Source organism: Psittacula echo, assembly GCF_963264785.1.
Source record: "Psittacula echo genome assembly, chromosome: 1".
Classification (NCBI taxonomy): domain Eukaryota; kingdom Metazoa; phylum Chordata; class Aves; order Psittaciformes; family Psittacidae; genus Psittacula; species Psittacula echo.
The window spans coordinates 74,648,509-74,676,361 of NC_137735.1; the positions used below are offsets into that span (position 1 = coordinate 74,648,509).

Genomic DNA, 27,853 nt, shown 5'->3' on the forward strand with positions numbered 1-27,853 from the left:
TCATTTCACCTTTTTTTCATGCCTAACATGGCCATTTCTTCTATACTTGCCATTTGGTATCCCGTTTTGGTAATGTCCATTAACAGCGCTATGTTCACCATTTGACCAAAGAAGTTTGCTTTGTTTGCAGATAAATTTTGTTATCCTGGCCAAAATGTAATAAAGTAAGGCAGCACTCACTAGTACAACAAAGGCAATATCCAGTAAGAAATACTGATAGAAAGAGATGCTGTAAACAGCGGCACGTAGATGCTGGGCTCCGTTGTGACGGAGGATGTAATTAATCCAGTATACAGTCCGGTTAACAGGATGACCAGGTTGGTCTTTGTGGATCTCAGACAGCCTCTGGGCCCGCTGTCGGTAGCTGCGGGGAAGAAAAAGACAGACAAGGGAAGAAAGGAAAAATCATTGTCAGCACTTCAAGCAATGCAAGCCTGGGAACACTTGAAGATACTTAAAGCCTCTTCAGATCAAACAGCACATTACCATGGGACTATCGCAACCACCAGCATACAGAAGGCTAGACACAGCAGATAAGCTGTCCTTAAATCAGTCCTCGCAGCTTGTTGATGAAGAAAGACTACAAAAGCAGACCCATGTGTGATGAAAGGCAGAAATCCACCCTCCAGCAAAGCGATGAAGAGCCAAGCTGACCTGCTGCCAGAGGGAACTCTTATCTAATCCAAAATGAATCCTATCAAGTGAGACACATTTGTCCTTCCCACTGTAAACTGGCAACATACCCTGCCTAATACACACTCATTTATGTTATTGTGCAACTGAATTACTACAGAAATGCAGCACAAAGCAAGAAACTTGGTTTTGACAGCAACAGACTACTTCCACTTGGGGCTAGAGCTCAGCCTAAAACTGCCTGTTCTTCTAAACGGCTGACTCAGCAGCTGATCATGTCAAATTCCTTCTCTTTTCCCTCACTGCAGCTGCAGAGTCGACAGGTTATTTATGCAGGACTTGCCTTTAAACCAAGGGTAATTGCACAAGGGAAAGGTGATGCAACTGCTGTTACTGAGATCTCTTTAATGACATTCCCTCTTGCTGCGGTTTTGCTGCTTGCTCCTTACAGGTTTCTGTTTTCCCAAGGCAAACACCACTTCCAAGACTTTGCTCCCATGAAAGCAAGAGGCATTGTCAACACCATACTCCAAATCTACAGCTAGCTAGACACAATAAACCACCAGCTAAGAGGTCATTATTTTTAATCTGGAGATGGTCTGAACATCACAGATGCTTAAAACAGAGCAGTTTGGAACAAACTTGAAATTACTCTCCTTACACTTTAATATCCCTGAGCAAATTTGTTGGCTGGAATTAGAAGGAGTTATGAAAACCAGCTCATGGGCTTTTACTTATTCCACCTGAGTAACAAAAATAATTTTACAAAAAACAGACTGGACTTCTCATAGTCATAATAATTTATTAGAATACGGTCATTGCAACAAATGACCTTCTTGACCTTAAGAGAGGTATTACTGGCCAGAACAGGAAATAATTTTTAAATAGGACTTCGGAAGAGTCACTCTTTTTGAATACCTCTGTATTTTTAGTTACATTGCAAACATGCCACTCTACAATCATGTAAGTCTATTTTGCTCCAGGCCCCGTAAGCAAGCACAACAGACTGCTAGATATGGAGAAACTTTAGTCTGCAACAAGGAATAAAGCAGGATAGGTTTGTTTCTGTAACCTTTGTGCCCTTAACAGGGCAACTGCACAAAGACCAAATGAGACAATTGGGTTTTGGTACACTGAACAATGAGCTTAGTACCTACACAGAAACCTGATCAAGTGAGTGAAATTGTGAAGTGGCACAATCATCCAAAGACTTGCCCCTACTATACAGACAAGCAGATCTCAACATGCGTTTTTTCCCCTTGCACGAAGGCTCTATACATGCATATTTAGCCCATAGCAATAGCAAAACATGAAACAAGCACTCATTCCATACCTGGGATCATTAATAACTTTTACTAGAGCTTCATACAATTCGTTCTCGGTGACAGTCTTCCAATTCAACAATATTCCCATGCCTTTGGCCTGCACACGAGTCATAGTATCATAATGGTCTCCAAAAAGTGGAATCCCCACCACCGGAACCCCATGGTACATGGTTTCAAAAATGCTGTTCAAACCTCCATGACTAAGAAAAGCTTTAATGTTAGAGTGACCTGAAAACAGAAGAGGCATGAAGATTAAAGAAAAGATTTACATCTCCTTAAAGTTATTGAAGGTTGCTTCAACTGCGTACAACACATTTGTCACCACATTTCTACGGCTGCAATTGAGGAAGGAAAAAATGAACGCAACTTGTTCTAAAGTTCTCCTCCTTAAACCCACTCCACTGACCTATCACATGCATTAGGTGATTTTATCAATGGAGTAATTAATTTACATTGTTTACTTCTGAGTAGCTGCAGGTGGTGACTACAACCAGTGTAACAGTACAAATAAGGCAGAGTGAGAGCATTTTTCCTTATTATTCATACGAAATACATGTCATTTAATAACAGGAGAACTGATGTTACATTCTCTAAAGCTTCACATGCTTTACTTCAGGCTAGCAAGATCTGACAATAATGATAAAACCTTATGTAATGGAAAAATGAGACTGCCTCAGAGCAATTCAGTAACCAAAACAAATCTACCTGCTCTAAAAGTCATTTGCCTAATAACTACACGATGACAAATACTCCAGCTGACATGCACCCACAATGATGCATATGCATGCTTAACACATCCAACAGCACTCATTTTAGTGCTGAAGCTGGTTTGTGAACACACAAACATACAGATATCCCAGAGACAACCATAAATATTCTCTGGCTCCTCAGATCTGCAGTGTGTTCAACTAGCCTCTAACACGCAAGGAAGGAAAATAAAATTCACAGACTCTTAATACAGCCTTTACCAAAAGATGGAAGAATATAAAATTTTTTCTCTGCACCTGAGAACCTGGAGTACTTCAGGTTAGTTAAACAGAAAGGTTATTATCAGCTTGCAATACATGCCAAAGTTCTGCTAGAGCTTTCTTTGGAGAAAAATAAATAAATGTGTATATATACAGCCAGTATTCAGTAGAATATAGTTGGAAAAGCAACCTGAACAGGAGCAAGAATAAGCAACATATGATCAAAATAGATACCCACCAAGGAGATCGTTTTGTGGTAACCATTCTATAAGCTTCGTATTGTTGCCTAAATTCCTTGGTTTATTTCCTGAAAACCTAAAACAATAAATCAAAAGCAATAAATCAGAGAATTAAAACAAACGATCCATGAGCCCTAAGCAGACTTACATAGGGATATTCTTTACTCACTATTACAAGAAAACAAGATAGGCTCAAATAAAATGCTGTAAATAACTAGTAACTTCCAACTTTATGTTTTCATCCTTCAGTTTCCTTGCGCTCTGGCTTGAAATGCAGTGTTTTCTATTAACATGACACTGTAGTTCCTTCTCAAAGCATATAAAACTTTCACTACGGCAACCACGAGGAGGTTTTATAACCTCTCTATGGTTTTAAGTTCATTGCTTTACTAAAAACTGTTGCTGGTAGTAGCTGAGAACACCCCATCAGCGCACAAATAATAATCCCTTACCATCAATACAACTGGCCAGTTTCCTGTAGCTTCTGATAATTGACACAGTCTTATTTTAAAAGGAGTTATTAATACCAGGAAGAGAAAGGCTGATACCTCATCTTACAAGTTTGGAATGAAAAGTTTGGGATCAAGCTATGAGAAAAGTGTGGTTTTCTGACTTTCTCAACTGCCTGAAACCCAATGGAAACACCCTGCTCACTCTGAAGTTGCTGGAAAAGTTTAGCCCATAAAATATGGCCGCAAAGTACAAACTGACTTACATATTAATCTTATGTACAATTAATATAGAAAGTTAAATATATTCTAAACAGAAAAGAAAAAGAGAAAAAACTACCACTGAGTACTAGAAGATAAAGCTGTTTTGTGACAGCTCCATTAAACAACTTAAAAATACTCTGGTTATTAGAGAGCTTTAGAACTGTAGCTTCATAAAAATACGTCTGCATATTCCCAATTAAGCAAGCCTAGATCTTTACAACTGGCTTATACAGTCTGCATGTTGAAAAAAGCCTGTTATTTAGGCTCAGTTACATAAACTATGTTACTGGTTTTGGCTCTAACTAGTATTCCATCATCAGAAGTGTAGAAAGAACTACAAAGATTTCCTTGATTTGATATTCCAACATAAGACTGTCAGGCAGTACTACCACCTTTCTCATTTTCAGAAAAGTCTAGCATAAAAACCACCTGTGTCCAATACAGGACAAAGGTCTGAAGAACATCAACAACAAAAACAAAAAACAAAGTTGGACTTATAATTTCATATTTAGGATTTAATTATGGATCTGTCCTGGGTTCAGCAGCAGCAGTGGAGACTAACAGTAGACTATCGTGGCCTGAATGAAGTCACACCACCATTGAGTGCTGCCATACCGGACATGCTAGAACTTCAGTATGAACTGGAGTCAAAGGCAGCCAAGTGGTATGCCACGACTGATATTGACAATGCATTCTTCTCAATTCCTTTGGCAGCAGAGTGCAGGCCACAGTTTGCTTTTACTTGGAGGGGCATCCAGTACACTTGGAACCGACTGCCCCAGGGGTGGAAACACAGCCCTACCCTCTGCCATGGACTGATCCAGAATGCACTGGAACAGGGGCAAGCTCCAGAACACCTGCAATACATTGATGATATTATTGTGTGGGGTGATACAGCGGAAGAAATCTTTAAGAAAGGGAGGAAAATAATCCAAATCCTGCTGAAAGCTGGTTTTGCCATAAAACAGAGTGAAGTCAAGGGACCTGCACAGGAGATTCAATTTTTGGGAATAAAATGGCAAGATGGACGTCACCAGATCCCCACAGATACGATCAACAAGATAACAGCAATGTCTCCACCAACTAATAAGAAAGAAACACAAGCTTTCTTGGGTGCTGTGGGGTTCTGGAGAATGCACATCCCAAATTACAGTTCAATTGTAAGCCCTCTCTATCATGTGACCCAGAAGAAGAATGATTTTAAATGGGGCCCTGAGCAACAACAAGCCTTTGAGCAAATTAAACGTGAGATAGTTCATGCAGTAGCCCTTGGACCAGTTCGGACTGGGCCAGATGCAAAAAATGTACTGTACACCGCAGCTGGGGAGAATGGTCCTACCTGGAGCCTCTGGCAGAAAGCTCCAGGGGAGACTCGAGGTCGACCCCTTGGCTTTTGGAGTCGGGGATACAAAGGATCTGAGGCCAGCTATACCCCAACTGAGAAAGAGATACTGGCAGCCTATGAAGGGGTTCGAGCTGCTTCGGAGGTGATTGGCACTGAAGCACAGCTCCTCCTGGCACCCCGGTTGCCCATGCTGGGCTTGATGTTCAAAGGCAGGGTCTCCTCTACACATCATGCAACTGATGCTACGTGGAATAAATGGGCTGCACTAATTACACAACGAGCTCAAATAGGAAATCCCAGTCATCCAGGCATTCTAGAAGTCACCATGGACTGGCCAGAGGGCAAAGATTTTGGAATGTCACCAGAGAAGGAGGTGATGCGTGCTGAAGAGGCCCCACCATATAATAAACAGTCAGAAAGTGAAAAGCAGCATGCCTTGTTTACTGATGGGTCCTGCCATATTGTGGGAAAGCATCAGAGATGGAAGGCAGTCATATGGGGTCCTCAACGACAAGTTGCAGAAACTGCTGAAGGAGAGGGTGAATCGAGTCAGTTTGCTGAGGTGAAAGCCATCCAGCTGGCCTTGGACATTGCTGAATGAGAAAAGTGGCCAGTACTTTATCTCTATACTGACTCATAGATGGTGGCAAATGCCCTGTGGGGGTGGTTGCAGCAATGGAAGCAGAGCAATTGGCAACGCAGAGGTAAACCCATCTGGGCTGCTGCACAGATCTGATATCTGTGGCAAGATATCGCTGCCTGGGTGCAGAACCTGGTGGTGAAGGTACGCCATGTAGACGCCCATGTACCCAAGAGTCGGGCCACTGAGGAACACCAGAACAACCAACAAGTGGATAAAGCTGCTAAGATTGAAGTGGCTCAGATGGACTTAGATTGGCAACATAAAGGTGAATTCTTTTTGGCCCGGTGGGCCCATGACTCTTCAGGTTATCAGGGCAGAGATGCAACATATAGATGTTCTGGTGATCGAGGGGTGGACTTAACAATGGACACTATTGCCCAGGTTATTCATGAGTGTGAAACATGTGCTGCAATTAAATAAGCAAAACAATTAAAGCCTCTCTGGTATGTAGGGCGATGGCTGAAACATAAATATGGGGAGGCCTGGCAGATTGATTATATCACACTCCCACCAACCTGCCAAGGCAAGCGCCATGTGCTTACCATGGTGGAAGCAACCACCGGATGGCTGGAAACATACACTGTGCCCCACGCCACTGCCTGGAACACTATCCTTGGCCTTGAGAACCAGATTTTGTGGCGACATGGCACCCCAGAGAGAATTGAGTCAGACAATGGGACTCATTTCCAGAATAAGGTTATAGACACTTGGGCCAAAGAGCATGGCATTGAGTGGGTATATCACACCCCCTACCATGCACCAGCCTCTGGGAAAATCGAATGGTATAATGAGCTGTAGAGGGGGACGAAATTCCTGTGGTGCACATGAAGAATTTGCTGGGGAAGACAGTCTGGGTTATTCCTGCTTCAGGTAAAGGCAAACCCACTCGTGGGATTGCTTTTGCTCAGGGATCCACATATACTTGGTGGGTAATGCGAGAAGATGGGGAAGTCCAATGTATACCTCAAGGGGATTTGATTTTAGGGGAAAACAGCTAATGAACTCAATTGTATGCTGTTGCCTGCTATGTAATACTTTTATAGCCCATCAACTAGAAGTCTGCAGGGCACCAGCGACTGGCCCTGACTTCCCTCCGACCATCATCCCAACAGAGAATGAACTTTAATAGAACCAGACGAGTTTTGCGGTAAAGGAACGATCAGCATCAGCAGGCAACAATCCAACACTGCACACAGCCTCTCCTGCCCTGAAAGACTGTTACAAGAGATGGAGCCCAACATCATGGACCAGATGGACTCAGCAGCCTTATAGGGATTGGTCCATGCACTAAGATAACAGTGCACTGAGATGAGAGTGAGGGTACACTGAAAACGTGGGATCTGACCATGATGTGAATGGTATGGAATAAGGGGTGGATACTGTCCTGGGTTCAGCAGCAGCAGTCACTTTTTCTCCTTCTTAGTAGCTGGTGCAGCGCTGTGGTTTTGACTTTCGGCCTGGGGATAGTACTGATAAAGCCAATGTTTTTAGTTGCTGGTCAGAATGTTTACCCTGACCAAGGACTTTGTGAGTCTCATGCTCTGCCAGGGAGGAGGGGAAGCCAGGAGGAAGCTCGGACAGGACACCTGACCCAAACTGGCCAAAGAGGTATTCCATACCACAGCACGTCATGCCTGGGGATGCAACTGGGAGTTACCCGGAAGGGCACGCTCTGCTCAGCTGGACTCGTTTTTGGCAGGTGGTATCATACTCTCTTCCCTTGTTATTTCCCTTATCATTATTATTATTGGTAGTAGCAGTAGTGATTTGTGTTATACCTTAGTTACTGGACTGTTTTTATCTCAACCCGTGGGAGTTACATTCTTTCAATTCTCCTCTCCATCCCTCCAGGGGGGGGCGGGGAGTAGAAACTGCGTGGCTGACTTGCCGACTGGCTTAAACCACGACAGGATCTCAGATTCCCACTTGACTTTAAGCCACTTGCTCAGCCCTCCCAAAGATGATGTCATACAGCTCATCACACTGACACCTTCCCATTCCACAAATAATGATGGAAAAAATCAGCAGGTGAGTTCCCTTATCCAAAAAGCTATTCAGCATTGCAGATAAATCAGAACAAACCAACAAAAAAAAAAATTACAAAAAAATATCGGTAAGGAAATACTAGTAAGGAAGGGCTTCAACTGAAACTGTTACTTTTGCATTAATTACCTATCCCAAGTAAAACTGATTTATTGATTACAGAAAAGTAATCAACAATATTTTTTTTGTTTCCTACAGAAAAAACGTTTCAGGGAGAACATTTAGAAGGGTAAAACAAAAGCCAAACAGTAAGATCAACTGGGATTAATAACTAATTACAAGCCAAGCAGCATTGCAGGTTTCATTAAAAACAAACATAAAGCCTTGCCTCTACCCCAAAGAAAAACTGATGAGATCTTTACTACAACTACCAAAGGTTCTGTGCCATGAGGAATTCCCATTTTCCTGTTCATTAGTGGGATTCACTTTTTCAATTACACACAGCAGTGAAAATGGTCCCTAAGAGATGACAGGGGATAGGCTGCTAAACGAACTGCTAATCCAAAGAGTGCAGCAAGGACAACAGTCATAAATTGTAAGACACTAATTATTATTTGGAAACCAATGGTTCATATGAATTCCTCTGAATTATATTCCAGAGCAACACACCATGTGAAGCAGAGCTGACTAAACAGTTCTTGAATTTTTACAGTAAATTGACTACGCTACTCAAGATGTTTTTAGAGCAGAGAAAGTTTATTACTGATTTTTATACTCCTGCAGATTTTTCTTCTTCTAATTTCTCACAAAAAAAACCAAGTGAGAAGAGCAATTATGAAAGTCTATGTTTACAGATAAAGAGAAGGGTCCCAAAAAAGCGAGAAAAGAGAACAGAAAGAAAAAAGAAAATTAAGGATTAAATCAGCAGAATGTCATTCTTGCTTCCTAGGGTGGCTTCTTTATCAGAAATTATGACAGTATGCCACAAATGTTATAACCTCAGACTCTCTTTTCACTGTCCCCAATCCTTCTAGGATATGAATTCAGCACAGAAACATAACCTAAGCCTTATTCTGCCACAAAATCATTGTTCCTCCTTATTACGAGGGGACTGCAACATTTCCACAAAGAGTATCTTTCAAAAGCATCAGGTTCCCTGTGCCACCCAGATGATCTCCATTTCAGCTTCTACAACTCAAGATCAAGATGGCACAACAGGCAATAAGCGTGCAAGTACGTCTACCATCGCACTTACCTCCAAATAACTCTCTGAGGCAGTCTTGCCAGAGCATGTGCCAACTTATTTGCTATATCTTCAGACAGATACTTCACTCCAGCTCCAAAGGAGACAAGGACAAAGCCATTTTCACTAGCACCATTCACCCATGTCTGGAGATCCTGTTAAAGTAAAAATTCATACTGAGCAACACAGAAGCACAGGTAAACCACAACAGGTTAAATAAACATTACTTAGGAAGAACAGTTGTTGGTTCCTATGTTACATCACAAGCCATATTTCCAAAATCATACACGTTTTAGAAATCACTGAGCACAATGATGCAATGATTCGGAATCCATGGTACAGGCTATGAACAGCCAAATTATTCCAGGTTTGTTTTAGCTTCTGTATTAACAAGCAGTTTCACAAGACAAGTTTTCCTTTCCTAACTGATCAGTTGACACAGTCACAAGTTAACACATTATATTTTAACTCAGCAAAATGTAACTAGAACTTGTAGTATCAGCTTGGAAGTACAACACAGGAAATACATGAATGAAGCCTGGGACTGTGGTTTAAAGAAAGTGAAAGTACTTCCAAAGGGTTGGTTCTGCGGCTTTGTTGGGGTTTTGGTTTATTTTTTCATTTATATAAAAATAATAAACGCAAGCTGAAAAAAGTTAGAGCTTTAAAAAACACCATCAATTCCCACTGCTCTAATATTTTAAGGAGTAAGGAACAATATCACATAGAATCATACAATCATAGAATAGTTAGGGTTGGAAAGGACCTTAAGATCAGTACAGGGTGGATGTCTCTCTTTCTTGGACCTATATCCTTTATCTTACTTGGACCTGCATGCCTCTTCCACAGCAAGTTACCGATATTATATTAAATACACATAAGTATAACACAGGCAAAGCCCTTTATACCCTTAAGCTCATCCACCTCCTGTAATTATTCTGAAACTGAGTTTCTTGCAACTCATTTTTTGATGACCCTCTTGATTCAAGGGCTGCCTCAACTTATTGCAAGGAAGGCAACAGTGCAGAAAGCAGAGGTCCACAGTACTGCACTGCTCAGAAGCACTCCAAAAGCAGAACCAACATCAATCAACATGAGGGCCACACCATGAGATTCAAGTTCAGAGGTAGCAGCTTTTGCAGCAGGACACTCTGTGATGCAGGTGTTTCCTTCCCAGTTGATGCTTCAAGCAAGTCACAGTGAAGTTGTGAAGACGACTACATCATCCAAAGGCCAGGGTTGACTTGGTGTAAGTGGGGTCTGTGTAACAGATGACAAGGCAAGCCAGCAGATACCACTACCCACAGCCACATGATGTTCATTGACTTGGAAGGGGGAGGAGGTTGGGAAAATGATAGAAAAAGGAAAAAGCTGCAATGTACCCTCTGCTTTTGGAAATACATATGTAAATTCTATTTTTTCCAAAGCAACTGTTGGCAATGGGGACTAAAAAACTGTACCACTGAAATACAGGTATATCAGTCTGCCAAAGAATATCTTGTTTTCCAGGATATGGCTTAATTCTGGTCTCACCAAATTTAAGTATAAGCCTGCTCAACACCAGTACAGCAATATGAAATGAGCAAAAGGAAAATTCAGAGCCCTGTTCACAGTGTGCATCTTGTCCTGGTAATAAATATCAGACCAGATAGTAATAGAATAATGTGCTATCCTGAGCACAAACCCACAAAAGTTACCACAAAACCCAGCAGGTGTAACACAGACCTGCACATTAGACTTGAGGTTGTATGCTAGTCTCTGTTATACAGTGAAAAAGGGATTTCCATTTTCTCTATAATCCACACTTTCTCATTTTTCTTCATCCTTTTCCAGCACACTTTCTATCCTTTCTTTCCCCCCCCAACATCCATGGAGAGGGAAGAAAGATAAAGAGGGGAAGTGCCTGCAATATGCCTCAAAGCTGAATCATTTATTATGGGCTGAGCTTCTGACATAAAAGTTTCCAAGTGGTTTTGTGATTTATTTAAAGCTTGTCCTTGAATTTTACTTAATGACCTAAGGCGTGCTGCAAGTGGAATCATATTATAGTCACTTTTACTTAGTGGTTCGGCTAGTTACATCTTGAACTATTTTCTATGTATTATTTAAAGCTAAACAGAAAATAACCTTTTGTGGTTTCTAGGACAAACCATTCTGGAAAGCAATCAAGTGCCATGCTGTAAAAGACAGCTCTCTGCCCATTTGTGAATCTGATCAAGTTAGATTCTGAAAGCTGCAATCGCCCATTACAAGGTGGTTTTCTTCTGACAACTAGAAGCAGCCCAGCATTCACAGGCTCTGGTCTTCATAGGGCACTCGTCCATCCCAACTGCAGTAACCTGGATGTTTCTGGAGTGTCTTCTTGATGACAACTCCATGACACAGGTGCTCAAGAAGCCAACAGGAGGCAAGACTCTGCTGGACCTCAAATGTACAAACAAGGAAGACCTTGTCTGGAATGCCAATGTCAAGGGCAGCCTTGGCTACAGTGACCATGAGGAGTTCAAGATACTAAGAGTATAAGGAAGACAACAGCAGCATCTCTTGGACTTAAAGAGAACCAAGTCTGGCCTCTTCAGATACCTGCTTGGAAGATTCCCTTGGGATAGAGCCCTGGAGAGAAGAGGGGTTCAGGAGAGCCAGCTGATACTCACTGAATCACCTCCTCCAAGCTCAGGCGCAGTACATGCTGATGAGCAGAAAGTTAAGCAAAGGTGGCAGGAGGATGGAAAAAGGACACCTGTCAAGGCTCACATGTAAAAAGGAAGTACATATGAAGTAGAAACAGGGACAGGTTGCCTGGAAGGAATATACAGAAACATTGATGAGGTACTAGCTACACAAATGGGCAGTGAGATAGCAGTGATAACTAGTAAAACTGTGGGGCCCCAACAGCTGTGATCAGTGGCACAAAGTCCAGTGGAGGCATGTTTGCTCTTCAATAAGAAAGAAAACAGGACAGCTGGCACTACTGCTCAAATTATCTCATTCAGCATCAGGAAGTTCTACCTGTGACTACTTATATTTGGTCAGACACGTGGTTTCTGCTGCTAAAGATCATTCTGTTCTAGCTGTGGAACAGCTCCCAAGGCTACTGCTCTTCCTCTGTGCTTCATTAGAGATTCGGTAAAACTCCACAACTCTGATGTATTCATTATGGGTCCTGCACTCGGGCCACAACAACCCCATGCAATGCTCCTGTCATGCGGAAGCATGGCTGGAAAGATTCTCAGGGGCAAAGCACCTGGGGGTGCTGACTAACGGCTGAACATGAGCAGCTTGTGCCCAGGCAGCCAAGAAGGCCAATGGTATCCTGGCTTGTATCACCAGTGTGGCAGCCACTGGCAGTGATTATCCCCCTGCACTGGTCACTGGTGAGGCCACACCTCAAATCCTGTGTTCAGTTCTGGGCCCCTCACTACAAGAAAGACACTGAGGGTTCAGAGAAGGGCAACGAAGCAGGTGAAGGGCCTGGAGCACAAGTCTGGTGGGGAACGGCTGAGGGAATTGGATGGGTTTAGTCTGGAGAAGAGAAGGCTCAAGGAGGACCTTATCACTCTCTACAACTACCTGAAAGGAGGTTGTCATGAGGTTAGGTCAGTTTCTTCTCCCAAAAAACAAGTGATAGGACAAGAGGAAATGGCCTCAAGCTGCACCAGGAGAGGTTTAGATTGGATATTAGTAACAATTTCTTCACTAAGAGGGTGATGAGGCATTGGAACAGGCTGCCTAGGGCAGTGGTGGAATCATCATCCCTGGAAGTGTTCACAAACCATGTAGATGAGGCCCTCAGTGACATGGTTTAGCGGTGGCCTTGGAAGTGCTGGGGTCATGGTTGGGCTTGGTGATCTTAAAGGTCTTTTCCAACCTAGTTGATTCTATGATTCAATGTAGTAATGTCCTGGGTTCTGCAGCAGCAGCCACATTTTCTCCTTCACTGGTGCAGCGCTGTGTTTTTGACTTTTGGCCTGGGGACAGTACTGATAAAACCGATGTTTTCAGTTGCTGGTCAGAATGTTTACCCTGACCAAGGACTTTGTGAGTCTCATGCTCTGCCAGGGAGGAGGGGAAGCCAGGAGGAAGCTCAGAGCTTCAGAAGCTCAGGACACCTGACCCAAACTAGCCAAAGAGGTATTCCATACCACAGCACGTCATGCCTGGGGATGTAACTGGGAGTTACCCAGAATGGTACTCTCTGCTCAATCGAGCTTGTTTTTTGGCAGGTGGTATCATATTCTCTTCCCTTGTTATTTCTCTTATCATTATTATTATTGGTAGTAGTAGTAGTGATTTGTGTTATACCTTAGTTACTGGACTGTTTTTATCTCAACCCGTGGGAGTTACATTCTTTCGATTCTCCTCTCCATCCCTCCGGCGGGGGGGAGTAGAAACTGCGTGGCTGACTTGCCGACTGGCTTAAACCACGACGAGTAAGAATTATATATCATTAGGTAAACACAGAGGAGGCATAAAATATTTCCTACCAGTGGAACTGCCATGAATAATAACAAATAGCTATTGAGCACTTAGAAATTTATTTATTTTTTTCTTTCGGGGAGGTGGGGGTGAGGGGAAAGAAAAGAACTTTACTACATACCATAGAATTAAGAATCAGCCTAGAAACAGGCTTTTGAATTGTATTGTTGTACAACAGCAAAGCAACCTGCTTTGTGTTTTTATAGCTGATTTCACACCCAAACCTTCGTAACCCTAATCCCAGTGCTTCAGTGCAACATAACATATACAAAGGGGAGCATAAAATCCTGTCAGGACAGACAAAATCCTGCCCACAGGTTCAAAAGATGGAATTTTTTTTTTTTCCATATTAAGTAGTGTTAGATTACAAAAAGTTGTCCTCACAGTTTCTTTTAGATTGTTAAATTAGAAAGGATATGATTTTAATTCCTCTCACAATCGTGGTGAAAACTGTCCTCTGCCAACCTCAGGAAGATCCAGAAGCTTCAACTCAGCTTGTATTTTGACATCACCTGAAAGGTTCTCCTCCCTCCCCTCCCCCTCAAATATGTCCTAATATACTTAAGCTTTACATCATGTTGTTACTAAGAGGAATTGCTTGCCTGCCTTCTGATCTGCAGCCCCTTTCCAATCTGCTTTGCCAGAGGGGAGGTAGAGACCAGTTCCATTCAGGTGCTGCAGAAAATGAACTATCGACTTGTCAGAACAAGGGCTCTCCTTGCATACAACTGTGTAATTCCTGGCATAACACAGCCTTAATTAAATGGGATCACTAAGCACGGCTAACAACTCAGGAATTGGGCAAAAATCAGGAAGCGAAGAATGGGGTGCCTCCCTGTAGAGCTCCCCAAGATCATGAGCTGGAGTAGTCCATTTTAAGATGATTATTCTCAGCTTCCTTTAACATTTCTTCCAACAGCTTTTTAGTGCAGACTTTTTAAACTTAAGATCTAGTGAAACCAAATCCAAGCTAGGTCTTTGTTTGCAAGACAGATCTCAAGGTCCTGGTACAGTTAGCTGGGCCATGGCAAAACAGCTCAGTATGTTCTTGTATTTTTTCTGTCCTTTATATGGCATGCAAGGTATAGAAGTGATATGTAGATAAAAAAAAAAGCAGGCCATGATCTTGCACATGAAAGAGACTAAATACTCCGTCTGTATTATTACTATGGCTATGTACATCACCCCATTCACACATATACATTCCTAGTATTTACTTTAGGAAGTGCACCACAGAAACTGTGACACAGGACAAGCTACGAAACAATACAAGCTCTGAGTGATTCTGAACACCTGAATTGTGTCAGAGAACACACTGATGCTATAGGACAATTTTGTCTGCCTAAAATTTTAGCATATCTAGCCACTGTAGCCTTTAGTCACCTTCCTACTCTTCCATTCATTAAGGCTGTATTAGCCCCAACACTCTGAGTCTAAACGAAACCACCACTCCAACACCATACACTAAAAAGTTTCAGACACCTTGGCCTCACCCCCTGTAAATTCACTCCTTGATTTTCCTTAATTCCACTTACACTTTTGACCTCCAACATTTTGTCTTCCCCTTCTAATGACACACCGTATGAAAATGCTCTGAGTCCCTATGAGTCATTACAGCTGCCTTCATTACAAGCAGAGTTCCCTGTTCAGGCAGCATTTTACAGCTCCTTGCTCGCAACAGTAAAGTGACCTCCTCCTGTCCACTCTAAATGATGTTCAGGTTCACTGTAAATTCAGTGCCATTTTTTTTAATACAAGACAATGATGTTTTATTAGTTGAAATTACACCTTCTAAAGTCTAAACCTACAATAAGGGTCTGTTACATGACAGGCTGCATTACTAAGCTTTTCTCAAATTTCAGATGAACACAGAAGTGAGATGGAAACAGCACTGACTTTTGCAGTTAATTCAATTTTAACATATATAACCATTTTAAAAAGTGCTTGACTTTGCAATATCTCTTTCAGTGACTGTAACAGAGCACCTGATCACTCCCCCCCCCACCCCCCAATATAAGTATTTTCAGGTTTTGGTGTGTAGAAACAAAAACTCTTGCCTCATTTACTTGAAGTCCTAGCATAGCCAGATGAAAACTGGCAGAACTGTGAACTACATTTGCTAACTGAATATCGTCTAATACATACACTAATTATTTACCATTTTCACTGACATGATTTTAAAGTTATGCATGCTAAGGTATAAAATGCTTAAAAGGAGCCCCAATTACAGCACTGTGCCAAAACCATTTTCATGTCAACTTCTGTGCAAATGAATGTTCCTGGGCAAAGTAAGACTGAAATGATAAACTTTTTTTTTTGAAGCTCCCTACCTGCCCATTCAGATACCCAGTTTCACTTACGCTGACTGACTGATCTCAGCAGAGTCACAAAGAAAGTACCGATTCTTCTTTGACAATATTCCACGATAGATGTGCTTTCCAAGCCCTTTTAATAAGTGATAATTAAACACACATACAGGTCTCACGGAGAGGGATGGGACTTGCACAGACCAGACAAAGGTACTCAGCAGCCTATTCCCTTCCTTCCCTAAGCAGGGAGCTTTCATATGGTAGCAGACTGGCTTTGTGACCATTTTGCCCCTCTCAGAAGTTGCATGCTTGCCTTTAAAACACTGCCTCAGGTCTGTCACATACACTGTCTACAGACTGCCTAAGCAAGCTTCTCCTTTTTCGATCTGGGTAATATTTATTGCAGTCCTTTGCCCTTGCACAAGAACACACACTACAACCTTGCCTTCTCTTCTCTGAGTTTGATTGGTAAAAGTAATGATTTCTGTGCAACACTGTTACTGAGAAGTGAAGGTTCTTCAGTATGTACTGTTCTCTTACAGAGGCTTGTATAGGAAGAATAAGCACTTACTGATCTATGCTGTACTATAGGCATGAGGGGGGAGCAGAAGGAATAAAAAAATAAAGTAAAATAACTCTTTTGACCATTCTCAGACAGGAATGCTATTGTGTTAACCCTACTATGCAAGCTTTGTTCTGTTTGATTTTCTAATTAGCTATTCTTAGCAGGCTTAGATGCTAAATGCACAGCTGTGACTATAGAGTGAGGACCCAGCTGGCTGTAACCAGTGGTGCCTAATACTGAGCTTTGTTTCAGATAAACAAAGTATACAAATACAAACATAACTTGGTTTAATATCCGAAGTTTTCCCTGTTCAGCTGCTGGATTCAAATGTGCACAAGTGTCTGTTCTTTGAATATGGTTGCAAACCACCATTCCTTGATGGACAGCACAGGCATACTATGGAACTTTTACAAAATGCTACTTACAGTAGACAAAACCAGACCTATTTCAAAATAAATAAATTAGAAGCCACATGAAGTGATCTACAGAAAGAAGATACCCACTGATAAATAAACTGAAAGGTAAACAGACCATTTGTATTAGGGTCCTAACTTTTCTGGCATCTTCTAAACAGTTCTTCTCTCATGTGAAATACTTAAATGTTATATTAACACATTTTTAACCTCATTTCAAATTCTACTAAAAAACAATCTTTCAGCACAGGCGGTTGAAGGTCATACAGATGCCATTATACCTTTACTATCACTGAACAGAGTCCTATCATACAATCTGAAAGTTACAAAGTATCAGTTTATAAGCCCAGAGAAACTCCATTACTCAAGGCAAAGTACGCTGTCTATATTTACTTGCCATGAATTTGTAAATCAGTGTACAACCAAAGACAGGGTTTTTTTAACTTGCTCTAAGGAGCACAGGACATATGACACCACAACAAACACCCGACTGCACCGAGCAGAAGATGACTCACCTCTCCTGACTCAATACATCCAAGCTGCCTTGTGCTGGCTCAGCTCAACATCTCCACATCAGCCAGTGCATATGTCACACTCTGAAGGTTATTTTTCCACTAAGTAAAGTCCTGTCTTTTAAAAGCAATGGCCATAAGGCTAATGTGTTCAACCCATTTGCTCAGGGTTTGTTCCTTTTCATAACATTAAGCTCAGTCAGTTCAATTAAGAGCAGTCACGCTGCCCCCAGTCAGGACAAGAACCTTCCCCACCCCACCATTTCCCTCTGGAGTAATTGCAAGTTAATTTTTCTCTTTCCCCAAGTACAAGTTGCTGTCACACACCAGCCTCCTTTCTTTTGCAAGCTTATAACTAAAGATACTGTCTTCCAGTTTCTCCCCTCCTCCTCTCCATTTATTCTGCTGTCTTAAGTCAAACTGAAACTTCTAAAAATGAAACTGAAAAGGTGGGATATTTGTAAAGTCTCAGCAAGTTTATATCTTGTTTTCCCTGGATACACTGATGTTGGCTGAGCTGCACCATATACTATTAAGATGCTGATAAGTCTCAATGTTTTAGTAAGATCTACCATATACAAAGTCCACACAGTTAATATAGAATCATAGGATCAACTAGGATGGAAAAGACCCGTAAGATCAAGTCCAACCATAATATTGATGTTATTACTTCATATTTTGTAGTTCATATTAGCAGAGTAAGGTAATTCCAAAACCAATACTTTATAGACATTAAAAAAGCATACTCAGATTATGGCATTAGACTAAATTTCTCTATTTTCTTGCCGGATAAAGTCATGCTAACAGTCTCAGTTGGGAAACAAACTAAAATCTGAACTGTTTTCTGCCTGGATCCCAAGCCCTGCACTGTCATCACATATTCATCTCCTGATGCTGTTGTCAAAGTCCTTCTTCAATAACATTACACACAGATTCAGTCCTGCTGAAATACAGGCTTTTTCCTTTATGTTACTCACTGATTATTTAATATATTGATACTGCATATTAGGCTTTATCAAAATGCACTGGTGGGGAAGGTGTCTTTAAAGCTTTTTTTCAATGTTTAAAATGCATTTTCTCATGCCTGAACTCTGCTGCCTTTTCCTATTTAAGATCCAACACCGACAGAATTTAACTGCATTTAATTTTAAAGAAAAATGAAATTCAGACTCAAAAACACAGGTAAGAAACAGTACCACACGTCTTTGTCTTTTGTCCTGTATCTCAGGCCTCTCTAGAGTTACAGGTGTAATCAATGATGCCTCCGAGAGCACAGACTACCTAAAACTAGAGGTCAACCAGAAAGCTGCCATGCAAGTATTTTCCTGATGCAACACACTCCATCAAAAAATTCATTACTCACTGGACCTTTGGCAAGCACCCTGGGAAAGCAACCCTGCCTTTCAAATGAATGGGAGGTACTCAAAATAAAGAAGCTTGCCCTTCAAAAGAGGTTATTAAAATCATTGCACTGAGGAGCAAGTGCAGCAGAGGTATCCTCAAAACCAGGATTTAATAAAAACATTGTTGATGTTACCCCAGAGGCAATATTCTGTTAAAAATATCTAAAACCCATTCATTTTCCTAAACATAAAGCCCTGTCATGTAATTTGCAAGCATACACAGAACAAGTTTCCAATTATTACATGTAAATGCAAATCAAGGTTTTGCCAATCATCCCACAGTATCAATAGCTGCGTATGTAGTACAAAAGCTGTGCAAGTAACAGTAAGGAAAAGAAGTTTTAAGTATGGAGGCTGCTTTTACTTACTCCTTCTATAGAACATTGGGTCAAATTAAATTTCAGCAAATACAGCAGAAAGAAAACTGCAAAGAAGTTGAATTTTACATTCAAACCTCAACGTTACAGATACCAACATACAGCGCCACCCATAAATCCCCATTATAAACTAATTTAGGTGGGAAATTGTGTCTTTGTTACAGTACAATGCCTGTGCTCTGTGGATTGTAGGAGAAATGGTAGGTAGCTCTTACCTGAAGCTTGGATTCAATAACGGCAAGTTTTCTTCATTTCCTCTTCCAATTAAATAGCTTTTCTTTCTCCCTGGAGTTTACCTCCCCCCTTCTCTCTTAAGTGTTTATTAATATATATATGCACACACACACATATATGCCAGTGCAAATGTATACACACAAGTAGCTATAGACACAATATACATATATTTTATTCCAATATCTATACATTTTAAACAGTCTGCCAGTCACCGCTCCTTCTTTAACAAACTTAGTTGGCTTCTAAGCCTGTGTTTAAGCAAGATGATCTCACATAATTCAATCAGACTACCCTCATCTCTTTTGCTCCTCCACGTAGTCAGGGTGGCCAAAACTGCACTCAAACTCTAAGGGGGGGCCACACCCACGTATGTCTCCCCTCATCTTTGCGCAAAAAGCATGAAGAAGTATCAAGCACCACACCAGCACCTGGTGAGCAATTCCCTGTTTCCACCTCTCACAGAGCCCCTATTCCTGCTAGGTCTGAATGAAGGTAATTGAGGGGAAGAGATGTCATCCAGCAGGACTGGGACATGCTTGAGAGATGGCCAGTGCCGACCTCATGAAGTTTAACAATGTGAAGTGCAAGGTCCTGCCTCTGGTTCAAGACAATCCCAGGCACAGCTACAGGCTGGGTAGAGAAGAAATTCGGAGCAGCCCTGTGTAGAAGGACCTGGAGGTGTTGGTTCATGAGAAACTTAACATGAGCTGCTTCAGCGAGCACTCACAGCCCAGAAACCACCCATGTCCTGGGCTGCATCAAAAGGAGCATGACCAGCAAGTTGAAGGAGATGATCCTGCCCTGCTACTCTGCTCTTGTGAGGCCTCACTTGGAGTATTATGTACAGTTCTGGGTGTCCTCAGCATAAGAAGGACATGAAGCTGTTGGAGCAAGTCCAGAGCAGGCCACAAGGATGATCAGGGGCTGGAGCACCTCCCATATAAAGGCAAGCTGAGAAAACTGTTCAGCCTGGAGAAGGGAAGCTGTGTGGAGACCTCATAGCAGCCTTCCAATATCTGAAGTGGGCCTACAGGGATGCTGGAGAGGCACTCTTCATCACAGACTGTAGTGATAGGACAAGGGGTGATAGGTTCAAACTGAAACAGGGGAAGTTTAGGTTAGATATAAGGAAGAAGTTCTGTGAGAGTGGTGAGGCACTGGCACAGGCTGCCCAAAGAAGCGGTGAATGCTCCATTCCTGGCAGTGTTCAAGACCAGGCTGGACAGAAACTAGGGCGACATGGTCTACTGTAGGGCATCCCTGCCCACAGCAGGGGTGTTGGAACTAGATGATGTTAAGGTCCTTTCCAACCTGAACCATTCTATGAATAAAAGATCAATTCTTGAGGAGACAAAGCTTTATGTGAAATAAGTTGCGCCAAAATACATGATCATATGGTTCAGCACAGAATTTACACAGTACTCAATAATCTCTTTTCATCCTTAAAGGACTTTTTGCCTCCCCAGCCCATGATCACATGCATTTTTAAACAGCTCTAGAATTCCTTCACATCACCATAAATTTCCTGTCAGAAGTAGCTTTATAATACCTATTTCTCAGACTTTAAAAAAACAAAACACTTTAAAAGTAAAATGATGGTGTTATGACACACAAAAAACGTACTGCTACAGTCTGCAAGAGCTTAGAGACAGCACGCTTGAATTGGACTGAAGGAGAAAAATCTGATCTAAGGAGTAAAACATCACTACATTCTTCCACTTAATTTTAAAGAACAAATACTGTTATCAGCTAACATACTCCTAGTAAACACAACTGTGCAGGACTCAGGGAAAAAAAGAAAAAAAAAAACCAACAACTTCTTAGTGAAGATATTTCAAAACCACCGATTTCTTACATAGATCCCAACCTATGTAGTAACAAGGCTAGATAAGAGATCTCTAGGGAGGAGAGACTAAGTTACTGTAATTACTATTTGTTGACAGCTATGGCTGAAAGGACAGCTTCTAATTCTGCAATATGAACATCCTCCTTGGAGGCATACAGTTAGTTTACTCACGTATGGAAGAATTTTTAAAAAATAAAGCTGTCATTGGCTTCTCTCTTCCTATGAATGACAAAGGGCATTCAGTCCTAAATACCACCTCAAAATCAGCGAGGAAAAGTGCAGTGTTACACAGAGGTAGTTATAAAAAACCTTTACAAACTGTGCAGATGTGTGAAAGGAGCAGCCCAACTTAAACTACAGGGTATGGGGCATTTTAGTTTGTGATTAATTGGGGTTTTTTTAAACTGACACAGATCAAATACAGCCATATCCAAAATGCAGGATCCAACTTCTGTCCAAATATGTCTACATCATGATCTAGTTGATGAAAAGAAGTCCTTATGAAACACTTTACAGTTGCATTTTGCAGCAAAGATGCAGCAAAGATAATTTCCAGTGCCCTCTGTCCCCTTCTCACCAGGAGCCAGGTATTTCCCAAGGCAGCTGCTCATAGTACCCATTGGGTTTCCAACCCAATTCAAGGACATATCTTATCAGACTGATTATTGCCCAACTACTTATCAAGTAAGACGCAAGATATAAATGCCATAGCAGAGGGTTTCCCCATTGTTTAAGATGTATGTTACCAGGAAAAGCCAGCTTTGTTCAGCTTTGCAAGATCCCCTTGAAGAAATACAGTAAGGAAGGCAAATGAGCCTTTTGTTTCCTAATGGTCACTGCCAGTTATCTGCGAAATATGCCAGGTAGCATCACATACGTTAAGTCAGTGATGACCTTAATGACTTGATATTCAGCCTGTCTCTAACTTTTGATCTTTTAAGGGCTAATTCTACTCACACTGTCCTCTATGCAATTCAAAACCTACTCTTTTTGGAGTTAACTGTACAAACCCTGGAGCCTTTCTCACAGGCATGTAAGATTTTATTCACTTATGGGTGATGGGTGCAGCCACATTAATCATCTCCTTGTCTTTCAAATAGCACAATATGCAAGACACACCTTCCAAATCCACATTCTTTAACCAGTGAAAATAGCACACTAGCTACCACAGAAGACTACTAACTGTGCAGTGTCCATTGCCTACACTACTAACTGCGCTGAGCTTTGTGAAGCTATCATCAGCCCTCGCACCACGATGAAATAAAGTTCCTCAGGTAAAGCTCAGTTTCATCCACTTGCAGCAGGGATTAGAAGAGCACAGGAGGAAACGTGCCACCATCGTGAATTTCAGTCACTGCCTCTCTGTAAAGGGCAAGACTAACCCTGCTAAACCGAGGAGAAACCTCCCGGCTGCCCACACCATGCTGTGCTGCACGGTGCCGCTGGGAGCCAGGCAGAGCAATGATCTCCAAAGGACCCGCTGCTTTCCTCACCGGCTCTTGGTTCCCGCTCCTCAACATGCTGATCACTGCAACCGCGCTGAGGGACACTACACCAAGCACAGTCAACATCAGGACAGTGCCACAGAGGGATAGAAGAAAGGACTGCAGCCTGGCAAAGGCTTCCCAAGGCAACTGTTCCTAAACACACATTTGCAGTTTGTGTACTGCAGCTGGGTGCTGCAGCCGAAACTGCCACAGAGCTGAGCAGCTGCTGAAAATCATGCATGCCACACGAGCTACTGCTGGTTCCTAGCCTATGCAGGCAGTAAGGACACACCCCAGTAAAACCAGTTCACAGGTCATATGCAAGTTGCACAGCCAACATATATAGGCCTCTGGGGCCTGCAGCCTGTTCCTACCAGAGCATCATGCTAGCACAGTAGAGGCTCTGCACATACACTGTGCACACTCCAGCAGCTTAACTTTGAATACATCTATTGTGGACCCTGATCAGAGCATTCCTTCCCTCACCCCCTCCCAAACACATCACTTAAGCCATCCAAAAAGCCAAATGCTGCTACAGACCCTTACATCTCCTTTCAGCCCAGCAAGATTTTGGTTTGCAGGTGAAATAAAGCTTTGAGCATCCTCCAAAATAAATCTAGTTTACCTGAACCAAAAATACTCTACAATAGGAAGCCACATGCAGTAAGTGAGGATGACTAAAGGATTTACAAAACCCTTCCACTGCCCTGAACCAAATATTCACGTAGATGGGAACAGGGAAAGCAAAGCAAGAGTCAGGCTTTTTTCCCCCTCACACACACACACTATTACATGACATGGATATTCAGCATCCTCTGCCACATGCTACCTTTAAAGCCATGATTTTCTAACTTTTCTTAAAGAAAGTTTAAGGAAAACAGCTGCAGACCCTGAGCAATCATAGAACAGTTACCACATCCCCTAGAATTAAGGAACAGCCATCCTGTAACAGATTAAAAGGCCTTGACTTTGGTCTCCTCTTTGATTGTTTAATTTCTTGTCTCCGTCTTTTCTTTCTAAGATGTAGCTTATTAGCAGGAAACTAAAACTTTACAGTTATGTGTCAGAACTCTTGATTTGGTTAAACAAACTACCTCCTTTTTCACTCCTCAACCTGAAAATAACTAACATCCTCTGCTGATGAGGCATCAGTGGCACTGCTGAAGTGCCTGGGTATTTTGTGCTCAGCAAGTATTCTGGACTTGAAAATAAAAAAATAAAAAAAACCCACAGATTTTTCTCCTAATACTTCTCTACCAAAAAAAGTAGACTAGGCTACTCAGAAGCAGTTTTAGAGAATGTAAGAGACCTGAAGAGCTTGTACTAGTAGCTTAAATTCACCTGCTAAAGCTGTTATTTCCAGCCACATGCCCCTCTTCTCTGATGATCATCTCTGGACAGGAACAACACTTTGTTTACAAGACAAAGCTCCTGAAGAGTCTCCATTTCCAGGCTAAAAGCTGCAAAAATAAATTAGCAAAGGATCCTGCCTTAGAAATGCAGCACTAGCTGTCTAATTTTAACCTGCCAGAATAAAGCAACAGTTAGGAATTTTATCTAACTGTTCAGTAAAAGCAAACTGATTGCCTAACAATTTACGTACAATATGTATCATAGTGGATTATGCATAACAGTTTCAGCATGGACGAATTCCATCATAAAAGAAGAACACACGCACTTTGTCTCTCCTGCATTCAATCAAACCCCACACTTGGAACCATGTAAGAATGAATTGCCCAATAAAACTGAAGAGAAGGTAAATAAGGTCTTAGTTCACAAATAATTACAGATTGGGTCCCCCACACACACACTGTAAAAAGTATTTGCCAGCATGTATTCCACCTACAGGTCTATTTCAAGGTCACTGTCAGTCTGGTTATATTAAACATTTTACTAACTCTTCAACCTTCTTAAATAGTAAGATATTTTAACAGGTTAGCATCTGTGGTTCCAGAGTAAATTTAAGAATATACTTCTGTGTACTTTCTAAAAGGCTTCAAATATACATATGTGTGTACAAATATCTATCTATACACACACATTCCTATAGCACAACACTGAAAGAAAACTGCTCCTTTTGTTTTGTCCACTCCATTTTATAAGAAGAAAGTACCTACTTTGAGAACAGGTAATTTTTTACCCTGTCTACAGAGAGAATCATACCCAGTATTAACAGAGTGACCAAATTTATCAGGTAACGAAGACATTTTTCTTCTCACTCTACAAAATATCGTTTTGGAAAACGAAGAGCTGAAATTCAATCCAACCTACAAGGTGTTGCTAAAGAGAACAGGGTTGTATTTTGTTTAGACAGCACAAGGCTATCTTTAGTCTGTTTCCTTAGGATATCTGTGCAGCCTGACACTTTCTAAACAATCACATTAACGTACACACAGGAAGAACATGTTACAAGCAATACTGTTATGGTCATCTCTGATGGCACCTTGGAGAACAGACAATAGTGTGTATTGGGATATAAGCCACTCGCATGTTCAGAGTGCCATGCAAGTGCCTGGTCCCACTCAGCTCAGATGCATTTCAAGTTGAGGAGAAAAGATGAGGGAATTGGCTCAGTGCTCCACATCCTGCAGCCTGGATCAGAGAATTGTCTGATGTGTGCTGAGCAGTACCTTTTGTCACCAATTAAGTCAAGACTACCAACAGCGCAAAGAAGAAAAAAAAAAAAAAAAAAAAAACCATCCACAGACAAGAATACAAAGAAAAAAAAAATCCCACAAAAAACAACAAGCAAAAAACATCCACCCCCCAAAAAAAAACCATCCCAAACAAAATAAAATCAAACCACCAAAAAATCCAACCTTCTGTGACCAATTTTCAAGCCAAAACAGACAAAAAGTAGGCCTGGCAGTTCCCATACAAAAAGCAAAGGCTGAACATTTTTAGAGGCAAATTGTTGAACACTGCAGGTCTATGTATCTATTTATCGCCCAGCCAGAAGTGTCCTTTAATAATCACCTCAAGATCTGTGTATGTGTACATAAACAGAAGTGTGACATGGTTTCTGTGAAATTTTGTTCTGCCTGTCACTCACCACTGTGCTGCTGTACAGAGACATTCTTGCGTATCAGGTATCAAAGATCACATGGTATATTGAAGTAATCAAAATTATTAATCTGCATCCAGAATTCCTGGAATCAATCCAGTCACTATCACTATTTCAGTCTGAAGTTTGGTACCTGATGCCAGTAAGTGCACAGTAAAACTCATAATCAGGTACACAAGTGGTGCCATTTTGTGCCAACTCACATAATCTCCATTTCCTGGCCTATACAGTTTCTTCCTGCTTATGTATACCTAGTTTAAAAGACATTTTTACATATCGAACCAAGGGAAGCAAACTCTGTATAAAAACACTAATAGCAGCAAATCAGATAGTATAACATATCTGCAGGCTTCTTTAAGCGTAAGCAGTATTCATCCGTTCTCCCTTCTTCCTATTTGAACCCACACTTGGTTAGAAGCTACAGATGTAATTTTTAAGACACCACACACTTGTTTTCCTCTGCTGTATCATTAAGCACCTTACTTATGAGCAAAATACTTCCTGCAACCACAAAAAGATCACAAAAAGATCACATGGTGATCTTTTTGATCACATCATTCATTATGATGAGTTTGTGTCTGATAGCTCCCTTCACCACCACCCCAAGATCCCTCCAATGACTTCAAGGGGATATTTCACCAAGCAACAGTAAGAAAAACTAGATCCCATTTGAAATTCACTGCTTAAAAACTGCCACTCATCATATGAGGTTAATCAGATACCACAGAAATTACTGTGAAGCTCAGCAAACCTTACTTCTGGCAGAGGGCTGGCTGGTTTGGTTAGGATTCCTCCCACATAAACAACATTGGGTAGCGTAGGTCTTGGAAACTCCAGAGCTACATCAGTGCAAAGCATCCACAGGCTGGATCCATGAACCAAGTCATACATGGACCGTTCTGGCAGAACCTTGTATTTCTGCATTATCCTTTCATATTTTGGCAGAACCAAAAAACTGACTCCAAATCTTGAAATAAGATAAACGACAGTATTTTTAATCCTCTCAAACAGGTTCATGTGATCTGTAAGCAGCGAGTTAAATTCTGGGACGTATGACAGAGGAGCTGGAGCACCCACTTCTGCTGGATACCAGAGGCCAGTGGAAAAAACAGCATATTTAACTCCTAAAAGATGAGCTATAACAAATCCACACATCTCATTGGGATCTACCAGGAGCAGGTCAAATTTTTCCTGTTTCAGAGCATGCATGAGGTTTCGGTTGCCAACAATCATGTCGCAGTTCTTGGAATAGTGGTCCAGGATGTCAAAGAGTTCGAGGGCTGTCAGTCTGCCAGAGAAGATACTCCTCATCTTGGACTGGAGAAAATCATCTGAGGTGCTGCTGTTAAAGATCCCTGGATAGCGCTGAAGTCTATAGTGATTAGATGGAGGAATCTCTCTACCCTCAGAGAGTAGAAACACTGTCTGGTGACCTTGGTCATGCAAGGCTGAGGCCAGAGTCTTGAAAATATAAAGATGGCTTTCAAACATAATTGGCGGCACAACAACAATTTTGGCAGCCCTTGCTATCCCAACAGCGCTCCACAGGAGAACGAAAGCTGGAGCGTACGGCTTCATAGCTGAAATGAGAAATCAAAGCATTACATCAACAGAAAACAGGTCTGTTTGCTACCTGGGAATTTCAAACAAGTTATTATGTGGCTGTCCCATGCAAGCTAATCACATCGCCACATTTCAAAGTGGTCATGGGGAGCAACAGAGCCATTGTGCTTCAGAACACAATTGGTAGTTCTCAGTTTCCAGCAAGATCTGTGTTTTCCCCTCCTCTCCCTTTCTATCTGGCATTAAGGGTAAAGAAGAGACTTCTTCCAGCACAGATACCAACATGGTACCTGCATTACAAGGCATGAAAAGCAACTGAGACAATGAAGCTGGTACTCTCCATGGTGAGACTAAATGCACCGCTTCAGGGTAATATATGCCATCCCACAGCTGTAAGGTTTCTAAGGCAATTCTCAAAGTTAAATCCTGCTACATTCAGGATATATTTAAAAGCACAAGTGCATTACTGTTGCAATTTATTAAGCAATTAAGAAAGTTGCTAAGTTCACCAA

The 27,853-nt window shown here is 41.6% G+C and overlaps 1 protein-coding gene across 1 annotated transcript; it reads right to left on the minus strand.

Annotated features, from left to right (window-relative positions):
• Positions 1–27,356, minus strand: UGT8 (UDP glycosyltransferase 8; the record flags this gene model as incomplete). The annotated part of the gene is made up of 5 exons (XM_080638897.1): positions 1–364; positions 1,967–2,186; positions 3,165–3,241; positions 9,105–9,247; positions 26,535–27,356. The coding sequence occupies 5 exons, from the start codon at positions 27,354–27,356 to the stop codon at positions 1–3; spliced, it is 1,626 nt and encodes a 541-aa protein (XP_080495023.1).
• Positions 27,357–27,853: the final 497 nt, after the last annotated feature.